Source organism: Amblyomma maculatum, chromosome 1 (assembly GCF_055883805.1).
Source record: "Amblyomma maculatum isolate TAMU_Amacu chromosome 1, ASM5588380v1, whole genome shotgun sequence".
Classification (NCBI taxonomy): domain Eukaryota; kingdom Metazoa; phylum Arthropoda; class Arachnida; order Ixodida; family Ixodidae; genus Amblyomma; species Amblyomma maculatum.
In genome coordinates, this window is record NC_139344.1 from 247,467,428 (window position 1) to 247,479,448 (window position 12,021).

General features: G+C 49.4%; 1 protein-coding gene across 1 annotated transcript in view; it reads right to left on the reverse strand.

Moving 5' to 3' along the window:
• Positions 1–12,021, reverse strand: part of cv-2 (crosveinless 2-secreting protein) — a 230,100-nt gene that overhangs the window by 165,489 nt on the left and 52,590 nt on the right. The window contains exon 2 of the mRNA XM_084590795.1: positions 4,556–4,627. Within this exon, the coding sequence (XP_084446921.1) occupies positions 4,556–4,627 (72 nt within the window). The remainder of the gene's footprint in view (positions 1–4,555; positions 4,628–12,021) is intronic.

Consider the following 12,021-nt stretch of genomic DNA (forward strand, 5'->3'; position numbering starts at 1 on the left):
TCTCCGCTCGAAGCCTGGGCGCGCTACACTCAGACGAAAATAATCTCTCGTACGATAAGGTCAACAAAATAAAATAAAATTGAAAAAACGGTGTTTTAGGAGGGCAGGCAGCGTGAAGAGGCTGCCTAACTTTGTAACATCGCCATTCAGCGACGCAAGTTTTGAAGGCTTGTGCTTTCTGTCATTCTGGTCAAATCGTCTGCATATATCTGATCTGGCGTGACCGACAACAGCTACAGGGAGTTGTGTGCAGACTGCTTCACTCATGAAACTACTGTCGTCGATCGAAAGCTGTCGCAGGGCCCGAGTGCCGCAGTTTTTTTAGCAACGCACTATTGGGTACTGCCCGGCAAGGGGAAGATGGAGAGGAATCAACGCAGGCCTTTGGAAGAAGCTGAAAGTGAAGGCAGCCCAGCACAGGAGGTAGTTGAGAACACACATTGGAAAGAACAACCCCACATCGCAATTGGGATAAGATAATTATTCTGAGCCACAGGCCACCTGTTAAAAAAAAAAAAAAAACTGAAAGAAGGGTTCACTGATGAAATAGGCTTGGGCTCTTTAGAGACTTAGAACGGCGCTCAGTTTCAGTAATGAACTTCAGGTCACTTATAAATAAGGACACATTTAAGCGACGGTACCATTTCTTGCCGGGCGTACACGTTTATACGCCTCATCCGCCAAAGATGCCAGACAACAAGAAACACGCTCCACGACACGTCTGAAGGTTCTACCAAGCCCGGCTCTCTGCTGCCCGATGACGTTGGTCGAGGAAAAGAGGAAAGAGAGAGGGCGGGAAGAGAGTCGCGGGTGTTGACAGCCACAAATCGCGGCTTCCCTTTTCAGAAAGATGTCCACGCGCTCGGCGCAGCCGCTCGCGCAAGGAGCCGGCGGCTTTATGCCTGTGCCAGACGCGAACTGAAACGCGCGTCGGTTGGCTGCTGCTCCTCTGCAGGACCCGAGTGGCGGGAGCGCTCTGCATTCCACCAATCCCCGAGCGGCCCACGGAACCTGCTGCAAAGTCGCGATATTACGCCCCTAGGCCTCCACTACGGCAGGAACACCCCGGTGCATCGGACTAACCGCTGTCTGGCAAACAGCGTAGAGTCTTGCTACATGTTTATCTGCACAAAAGAGGGGACATCGAAAAACATGTGGAAGGGATAGGACCGACATACTTCCCGCGCAATTCGTTCGGTACACAAACTCCGCTTTCAACTGCGGTGAAGAATTGTTACCCCTCTGATACCAGCCTCTGATAGTCCTATTCTGGATTAGCCCACGGAAAAGCTAGGTGTACAATGTTTGGCCTTTATATTTTTTGTTCATTCTGGCGCAAGTTTCCAAAACACGCCCTGTGAATGCATCAACGAAGAACATACTTCGTATGTATGTTCGATTTGGCGCTCATAAAAGTTCCTGTAATGTGTTGTTTTCACTCGCTTCGAAGCCTTCGCAATTAAACTCGGCAACTGCCTGCTTCCACCTACGAGGCTGACTGAGAAGGAAGGCGATGAGACCAATTCACAGAAAAGCGCTATAACTTCAAATATATATTTTTTTTTGGTAAATCAAAATTACTACTACGGAGATCTAGTTCGTGCAAAATAGAGAATAGAGCTAAGAGACAAACCAAAGAAGGAATTCATAAAGCCCGCTCGTAAAGCGTGACATAGAAACAGTGCCTGAAGCAAAAAAAAAAAAAAAAAAAGGCTTCAGACGTTTTATGGGCTTACGGTCATGACTACTTTGAAAAACAAGTGAGCTGCTAGCGAACAGCCCGTACATAGTGTGAAGTTTTTATTAACTTAACCCCCCCGCCCTCCTGCACCCTTTAAGGGCGTCTGCACGCGCACAAAACTACTCAACTACTCCCTTGTCCATCGACCCCCCCCCCCCCCCACGCACGCACGCACGCACGCACGCACGCACGCACGCACGCACGCACGCACGCACACACACACACACACACACACACACACACACACACACACACACACACACACACACACACACACACACACACACACACACACACACACACACACACACACACACACACACACACACACACACACACACACACACACACACACACACACACACACACACACACACACACACACACACACACCACAGTGCTGTGAGATTTCAAAATCGCCGTTGCAAGGGGTAGCGTATACGCTGTCTTTAATCAGTAGGCGGTGGTTCTTCTGAGGTCAAGGAGAAATCCGCGCAGGGGCGACGACAGCGGCTACTGGTATTTACGACACATCGGCGGCGGAAAAGCCACGAGACAAATTCGATTGACTCGTTTGTCCTCTCCATGGTTCACTCAGTTTACTACAAGGACGGAGAAAGGGGGAATGGAACGACGCCGTTTTTAGCTTGGCGCAAATGTCCGATACACTGGACTAAAAAAGCACAAAACGAAGAGATAAAAGGCGAGGCTTTCGAGAGGTTGTTCAAATATTTGGCTGAACTCCATCCATACACTTATCCAGCACAGTACGCCAAGCGATTCTTTTTTTCTCGTCGATTCGTACTATAGTCACCATAAATACGCCGAGCCCTAATCGCATTTTTAAACTGCTGTGCGAATCGCTTTCCTATAATAAAAGCGGCAGTGATAAAATTCAGCGTGATAGCTCGCAAATTGCGGCAGCGGCTTCCTCTGAGAGCAGCCGACTCGATTAACGCTCTCCTCTATTTTTCTAGTTAGCGGACGATAAGGAGAGCCGTAAAGATCCTCCCCGAGCTTTGTTACAACACAGCGAATGCCTACTTGCTATGCGACTGCTTTCATTTAGACTATCTCGCCGTGTCTCCAAGTATTTGCCCCTCCGCATGCTCGCGCATAATAAAGCGCCGAGACGCGTTTCATACATATTCACGAGGGGCCTTATGCAAGCCCATTATCTTGCGCCGCACATTCGTCGCCTCGGCTTAGCACACACCACCTATCAGCGGATAACGCTCCGAGGCAGACTAAAGATGCGCCGCGGCACCTAATTACAATGGTCGATCGCTGGCAACAGGCGACAAGGTAACGCGACAGCACCTTTCCGCGGTGCGACCCGCGACATAAATCTTACGGCCGCTGTCTCTCGAGAGGACGACGCTAAAGGAGGCTCAGGAAAGGTCAGCTGATTCCGCACTGGAGGCGCGCGACCGCATGCGCACTGCATAGAGACGGGGCCGGCTCCGGTTGCTGAATAGGTGCCCCAGCTCCACTTGATTCAGCCGCGATTTCGCTGGAGACGCACGGGACTCCTTTGCTCAGAAACCTAGTTCCTCCATATTGCCCCGAGCCATTGGAGTCTTTATTTGTTCTTTTTTATAAACTAACATTTCCCCGCTAAGTGCATTCTTAACGGGAAATGATAGGTGAACGGTGTGAGAGAAATGACAACATCCTTCCCCCCCTCCCCCCATTTTTTTTTAGGCCTTCTCAGCATAGCGTAAGGCCGGGACTTAGATAATTACAGCGGCTACCATTCCAACGAGCCGGGGACTTAAAACGTGCCGCATGGCGTTCGCTCAGTGGTGCAGTGGGCGTCTGTCGTCCTGACTTGATCCAAAAGAAGACTTGTTTTCATTACGTGCTTCAAATGCGTGAGCTCATCGAAATTTGCATCACCCGTGCTTTCACACGCTTTTGCACTCAGTGACACAAACAGACGTCGCGGCGCTCCGCGCGCGCATAGGGCCTGCAGCCGGTTTCGCGCGCACCTCTGCCCTCTTCCCGGCGCTATTAAAGTCGCGGGACTCATCTGGTCTGAGAGACCGGCTCGCCTCCCACGCCGCCAGACGAGCAGTGCGCGCGACTCCACCCAAGCGCTTGCCTGCGCGGCATCCGGAAGCGGTCGACGGTGCCTGCATCAGAATGGCTCGCGACGCACGTGCCCCTGCGTCCGAGGCTCGGCCCAAACGAGGCGGTGGGCCGCTCGCAGCCGTCGGCGGTTAAGCAACGACAGCAAAAAAACACAAAGAACCGGCCTTTTGAGGAGAGAGGGTTACGCAGACGTGCTTGCGCAGTCTTTGATAATGATGAGCCGTGTCGCGGATTCTCCGGTGCGACCGAGCGTTGCTCGCGGCTCGCCCGCTCCCCTTCGCGGCGCGGACTTGCCGTTCCGAGCACTGGCCTTCCGATAAACGCGGTCAACAAATGCTTGTTTCGTAGCCAAGGAAGTAAATAGAATATCGAGGCCGTCTCCTCGCAATGTGATAGGGTGAAGTGTGATGGAGTGAGCAGAGCGAGCCAAGGAAACCAGAAGAGGGGGAGCGGGGGTAACAAGGTTCTTTCCGCGCTACAGCAGGTTTAGTTTAAATAACACGTGTTCTGCTTCTGATTATTCAGTCGACGCGACAAGAGCGGGGCGGTAGGTGAAGGCGTAGTCGAGTGGATAACTGAAGCCCCATGTCGCGTCGCGTTTTCGCCACAGCTGTACTCACGCTAACACCCCCCCCCCCTTCCCCTCTACACACATACACACACACACGCGCGCACATACGCACACATAGAAAAGAAAATGAGGAATCGAAGTTCATCTACCTGGCTTCAAGAGAGTGGAAACCGCAAGAGAGAGCCAGGAGGCGAGGAACAGCGCACAGGAAGGGGAGGGTCCTGCGCAACACAAACATGAACCCAGTGAGCCTGAGGAGAGATAGCACAACATCATTAGCAACCGTCACAATAATGACAACGCCTTCGCAGATAACATGAGTATATATATATATATATATATATATATATATATATATATATATATATATATATATATATATATATATATATATATATATATATATATATATATATATATATATAAAATCACGGTTAGATCACTCTACAAGTTCAAGAAACGTTCGTCAAACAAGCTAGCCCGACAGGTTCACAAAAAAACTTGCATTTTCTTTTCAACAGATTATGCAATACTGGTTCACTCAATTACTTCCCAAGACTGAGCTGCGCATCTAGCGGCGCTGTCAAGATCTCCGTGCTGCAGAGGTATACTGAACGGAAGCAGCATTTGTGAGAGCAGCTTTTATGAGAGCTCATTTGTGAACGCAGATCCGTGAGAACATTACAACACATGCGCACATTTTATGCTCGTAATTAGACTCATGCCCACACCCTCGGAAGCAAACTGCCGTACTTACTTTCGCACGGCGGCACACCTAATGCGTTCATTTTTTTTTTCCCCTTGCGTTAAACAGCCGTTCGCACATGGAGAAAAGTATCGTTTGGTTAATCGGGTCGAATGTGTCAAATCAACTCAGGCTATTATAGGCGCCGTAGCGGAGGGCTCCGGATAATTTCTATCTGCTGAGGTCCTTAACCTACGCTGATATCGTACAGTATATGAACGCCTTAAGTTTTTCCTCCATCGAAGCAATGCCGTCGCAGGCGGGATCGAACACGGGAGGAGACGCTTCTCAGCCGTCGAGTGCCCTAACCACTGAACTACCGCGGTGGGGCGCAGAAAAGTGTGTTCGCACCTTTCGCTCATATTCCCGCAGGTGGTCAAAACGCGAACGGGCTCAAATGATGGTAGAGAAAAAGAAAGGGACACAAGTACCAGTTGATAGGGATTATAAAGTAGATAGCTTAGGCGGAGCAGCCATCAAACGTCTTCTAGTGGTGATTAGTATTTTTGCAAAGACTTGCAAAGGCTTCAACTGACGATGCGGTCAAAGTGTCCTCGAGAGCACCCAGTTCGCGTTGCTTTGAGGTGAGGCCCACGGAGCCCGCGCGAAAGATTCCTCGAAGAGAGGAAAGGGGAGGGGGGGGGGGACACATCTTTTACACTCCGTTTCGGTCGCAAAACCTGAGCCTATACAGAGCTGTTCGACAGGCACGCCCTCGGTCCCGCACCGGAATGCGCTGCACTGGCCGCTAGTGCAGCGCTTGACAACTCAATCCTGCAGTGTTTGGCTTCTCCTCAAGGACACTGGGCTTGCCGTGCTGCACGCTTTCCAGTGTTGTGCCGCACGCTGGCGCCCTGTATCGGCAGCGCGGCGAATCGGAGGCAGCAGGAGGCAGAAGCCGCCGCCGACAGCGCCGCGCGTGGAACGGCCCGATCGCCTATGCATGTGTTAAGCGGGCACGCGGGGCAAGACAACAATACTTAAGCGTGACCGCAACTTGCAGGATTCAGCCGTGGTTAAGGCTCCCATGTAAAAAAAAAAAAAAAAGAAAAAAAAAAAAGGATATGTACAGAGATCGCAAAGTTTGCGATAACCAGGATTAGCAAGTTAGCCGCAGTTTAGTTTGCAGTGCAGCTGTATGTGCAACACAATTAGCGATTGCCTAAGTTGCCTTAACCATGGTTAAGTATTTCCATGCAAGTAAAAAACATCACTTGTGCAACTTCAAATGCTCTTAAGAGGTCCAGTTACTACCCAAGGTAGCGTCGCAAAGCCGCTATACTGCATAGTATGTACCAATATATCCAAGTCATTGAAATCACGGAAAGCAAAATGAAACGTTATTGCTTCATTTATGGTGGTGTTAGTGAAAAAATACATATGGAGCTCCTTCTACTTCCCTAATCATAACCACCATAAAATGAGCGGAAGCGTTTTTTTATGCTCTCCTCGGTTGCAGTGTCTGTAGGATACATTTGCATATATTTCTCCTGACGAACCATTAACCTCATTATCTTTATTTGCTCATGACGGTTTTATATGAAGCTAGATGACCTGTGTAATACTTGTAGAGCATGCTCGCATGTGCAACATAACGTGAGATGCCATGTTCGTTTTCTTTTTTTTTTTTTTCTGCCGTTGTACCAAGGTGGAACCAGGAGGAAGTGTCTCACTTCTTTTATGTGCAAATACATGAGTTTGTTGTTATGAACAAAGTAATTACAGCAGAACTAAATTTGATTTCTGAACTTTTGAGGACGACAAACTCGCGGACAAACACGCATGCGCGTATACAGTACATCCCGAGAAAAATTTCCTGCTCCATCACCCTCCAGTGGATAATTAATAATAAAGCTGTTAGGCTGTTTAATCATTAGGGCTAGAATTTGCGAGAATTGGAAAGAAATATAGAATAAAAAAGCAGCGGCAACTTCCCCGCAAGGACGCCCCTCAGCCAATGTTGTGAAACTTCGCGGTTGTTGCGCTGTGATGACCGGTTGTGATACTTCGCGGTTGATTTCTTGGCGCCTTCTAGCGCTACACCGCAGGCGGCTGGTACGACGTCATGGCGGTCAGCCAAAGCCACTGATTGGAGGGCCTGTTTTGAGGGAAATCTGTCGCTTCATTCTTTATTCGACTGCATATTTAAGCGGCGCGAGGAGCCCCCTTCTATGAGACGCATCGACAATATGGAGGCTTCCTCAATTACTCGTGGCTAGCACTATGACTCTTTTTTATATAAATGTACTTATTGTAAAAGACCCTTGACGGGTTAGCGGCAGGTGGTTGCGTTAAAAAGCAGCCGAGGAGTGCCTAGCTTATACTGGCGCATAGACCGTTGCATTTGTCAAATTACACTAACAGTTCATGTCGTTCTGTGAGCTGAAGCGATAATCATTCATATATTTGTGCTCTTTATGAAACGTGTGGCATTACAGGGTTAAGCAGCCCTGCAATTTACAGCATGTTTTGTGTTATCATGGCCAGCTTTTATAATTCGTTTTCCGTTGTGTTAGCAGCACACGAATGCGCATGCGGCGTTCAAGAATAGCACCCAACAAAGGAGACAACGAATAGGGCAACAAACACTGTCCCCGGTCAACGGCGTACGTTACGCGAACATCTCGCGTCGACCGCAGAGATCATTGAAATTCGTCCTCGTGTAAAAACTAAACAAAAGAGAGCAGCGATTCCCGCCTGACTAATGTGGTCCTGAAGTGGAATGGAGCAGTAAAGGTAACGATAAATAGAACATCATGTTTTGAAAGTAAATAAAACAAACTGTTTTCAAACTAGCTACTAACTATTCTGAAATAAAATGCGACTAAAAATGACGTAGGCTGCAGTGAGCGATCTTCTTTATTATATGTACGGAGCTGCTGCACTCGGATGCCAAAGCTCTCTTGCCATGAATTCCACCTTGTTTGTTATAGTGCCAGAAAGGAGCCAACAGAAAGCCACCGAAGGCGATGAGTGACGATAAAGAACACACTGAAGCCTTGGAATAGAGCTAGGAAGACCTGGATAGGTAAGTTGGTAACAGCGTGCTTTAAAATAGGAACACGAAGTTTTTCACCTCGTATTTTGCATTCGTGTCGTCCTTGTTCTGAACGCGCTTAAGATCAGCGTGACGCACATTTAACTTTGCCTCTGAGGATCCCTGATATGTTTTGCACGAAGCGTAAACTCAATTTCGTGGGAATCGCAGAGCGGAACTAAACGCTTTCAGGTGCCAGCGGCGCTTCGTGGCGCAGAGACAAGCGCGCAATTCTGACCGTCGCGGAAGTGCGCGCATATGTGTGGGTGTCCTTGCAACGGGTACCGCACAAGCGCGCCGCCGCCAGGCTGTGGGCGGCGCAGTCCCACACAGGAGACCTTCTTCGAGGCAAACTTGAGTCCATGAATACCCAGAGGGGGACCCTTTGGACAAAATGTCACGGCACGAATATACTACGCCGGACATCGCGGCCGTTGGGCTCACTCCCGCCCAGAGCAAAGAAGCCAGCGAACTCGACTGGCGCGGTTCCAACGTGTCAATCAACGCGCTTGCCCGCGAGCACCACTTAGGCACACAGTGGCGCACAGCTAGTCACTCCGCGAGCTTGTCTCCAGAGCCGCCGCGGCGGGAATGTTGCGGCACGCGACGCGGTCCACCGAAGAAAAGCGGCAACACAATGCGAGACGAGATGCGCCCCCACAAAGGCCCCGCTGCTCTGGATACCCGTCGAGGCGCGCCGAGAACTAAACCAAGATGGGCGTATAAGTTGCGACGCCGGTCCAATCCTGTCGATTTCCGCCGGCGAGAAAAAGATGGATGCGACCGAGGGCTATTCACCCGCTCGCGCCTCGCCTCAGGGGAAAGAAAAACAAAAAAACACAAGGGGGGCTAGAAAAGTATCCACCACATTATAGGCACTATAGCCACATTCTGAGAAGTTGGCACTCGCACCGGAACTGAGCGGCACGCGGGGGCGAGTCGCTCTTGCCTTGCTGAAGCGCTGCGGCGTATGTGCGGGCACACGCACGCTCTTACGTTTCCCCGTTCTAAGATGAACGAACTATTTCTGATAGCTGGGACCTGTGAACGGCTCTAGCTTTTGATTACGGGCCAAAACAGTGCGCATGAACTTCTGGGATAAAATGTCTTCGTTAAGAAACTGTCCCATGTTATGATTTCATCTGACAGCACTGTATTGCTTACGCCTTCCTAAGAATAGAGAAAAGGAAGAAAAAAAATCATAGTAAACGGCCTAGTGTAAGAAAAAACTCGCTTTGTTTTGGACCCAGCAAACAGCCGTCTTGCCATTTAATCGTCCCGCGTTTCTTGAATGTCTAATATGTTCTCTGAGCAACTATTAACCTACGACTATCGTACCTCACGTGGCGAGTAACGAACGAGGGGAGCGCTGTGGTGATATTCACCAACAATCTCGCAGTCGCAGTTCGAGCAGTGACGCGTAATCGTGCTCGCGCGTCATCCCTTGTTGACGAGCCAAGAGAGGCGCGGTGACTAACGGGGCGGCGGACAGCGGCCAGATGGTGCAAAACCCTGCAGCCGGCGAGCCGTGCGGACCGGCATATGTCCCGCAGAAGTGCCAGAAAGGGCCTCGAGATGTTAATCGCGCAACTTGGTGAGACCGCGGATGACAGGGCACAGATGCCGCGAGGCGAACGTGCAACTGTGCGGACGACGCAGTTCCTGAGTGACCCAACCTTCTCATTGGGCGTATTATTTACTCCCTAGCGGCGTTTATAGGGAAGTTCGAGGAAGGGATAAGCCCCGAGTACGCCGCACATCCTCGTCAAACAAGAGCCCGTGTTGAGTTCGTGAGCAGTAACGAAAATATATTTTCTCAAGTACGAGTGTTCCCATGAACGTACGCAAAAAAAAAAAAAAAAAAGGTAAAATAATTAGGGGGAGGGGGTCACGGGAGGGGGGGGGGGGGGGAGGTTCGCCGTAGGACCTTCCTCCATGTACTACAAGGTCTCTATGCTGTCAGATGTACGCAAAAGGATCTCATGACGCACGCTTAAATACATTTAAGTCAAGATTATATCAAAATTCTTACGCGCATTATAAGATACACGCGGTCTAAGGAGGATCACACACGATGCTGTCTTTCTTGAACGTGCTCGACGCTGCTAAAATATGCTTGCAAAATTAGGGTGAAAGAGAATACAAAGCTACAAGAACAAGCCAACTTCGAGCGGTGGAAGCCTTATGCCAGTTTTACAGCTCTCCTCACATGGTGCTGCAACATCGTTTCCATGTAGGGACTCACTAATGTAAGATTTCAATTTCCAGTTTTCACCCGCGGTTCTGATCTCACCCGCACATAGAACTGTGCAGCTTCATTTTGATTAAAAAAAAAAAAAAAAGACCGACACGAGTCGCCGGGACAGGAAACTCAGTACGCAAGCGGATAAGCATGAGAAAACGGACGATGATGGCCTCCGCCTTACTCCATCCTCGCGCACGGGTAATAAAGCCTGCAAGCAGTTTTACTGCATGCTATTCAAGTCGAAACGCCTGCGCGGACCGCTGCGTTTCTTTAACGGTTGCTGCTCTACAAATAAGGCGACGCTGAGATGGCCGTTACCGCAACAAAAAGCGGGCATCACCGACACGGCTATTTATACACAATCGCAAACATGCCGCCTGAGTTACGCGCAGTAATTTCGTCGTCAAAGGTTTTTTTTTTCCTTTACTTATCTCCTTCAATGTCCTCGCTGTCGCGGTTGCGACGTCGTGTTCGGCGTAAATTTCAGAGCTGCCAGCGTAAAAGGCGAGGATGTCGCACGCCGTGAAATCTGGCACTGTGTCAGATCGGTAAAGCGTGGCATTTAGCGGCTCGCTACTGCGTCTTTTTTTTTTTTTTTTCTTGCCGGCTCCGTAGAATTCCGCCCCATAGTAGCAGCCTTGTCTGGATGCTGGTCGGCTGGCAACTGCGTCAAAAGACAGGAAGCGCCTCCGGCTACGAAGCCACGCTCCCGCACCGCTGACCGAAAAAAAAACAACTGCGATTTACTCCCTCGCGCCCAGGCTCGTGCTCTATTTAGTGACGCTCCTATTAGTGCGTATTATTTCTTTTTTATCTCGCACGCTTGAAATCATTCAGGCCAGCGCAATGCCACTAACTGCCGCATCGCTTAAAGCATGCGCGGCAACTAAGTTCGTGTGCACCCCGTTCTAGTTCACATTTCAAATAATATCGCACTAAAAAACGATGCTGACGTAAGGCTACGAAGAGGGCAGAAATGTGGAGCATACTTGATCATCGGATACAAAAAACAGAAGGACTTAGGCAATCAAAACGCGTACTCGATGGTGTGCTTCATTCGCATTACTTGTTATTTATTTATTCGTACAAACTGCGTCCCTGCTCCTAGACATAACATTGGAACAATGCTTACGAGTCTTGTTTAATTAGGGGAACACTTTCTATGAATTATTTTAACTAACTCGAATACATGTATATTAGTATTTTAGAGCACCGAATACATCAGCGTGTAGAATTATTTTCCCTGCGTTTTGCGCCATTTCTCAATAAATAAACGATCTGGTTAGGTTTATCTTATTTCGCATCATCATGATGGTGCGTTTACGTTCGTCATAGTCTCTCTCTCTCACGTAACAAGAACTTGGGCATTGCTTCTAGTCGACTATAGGCTGCAACTAAAAGCTGAGTTGTATACATCGCGAGCGAAACTACTGGCTTGCCAGCCGTTCAAAAAATATGTGAGGAAGCCGATCCCAGCAAGCGCGCGAAAAGCTTTCGCAATAAGCGAAGCCACGTTCGTTCGATTCGCTCTATGAGACAGATGTACGCAGTGAAAACAAAACGCGGCGTCACAGCAAGAGCTGAGCGC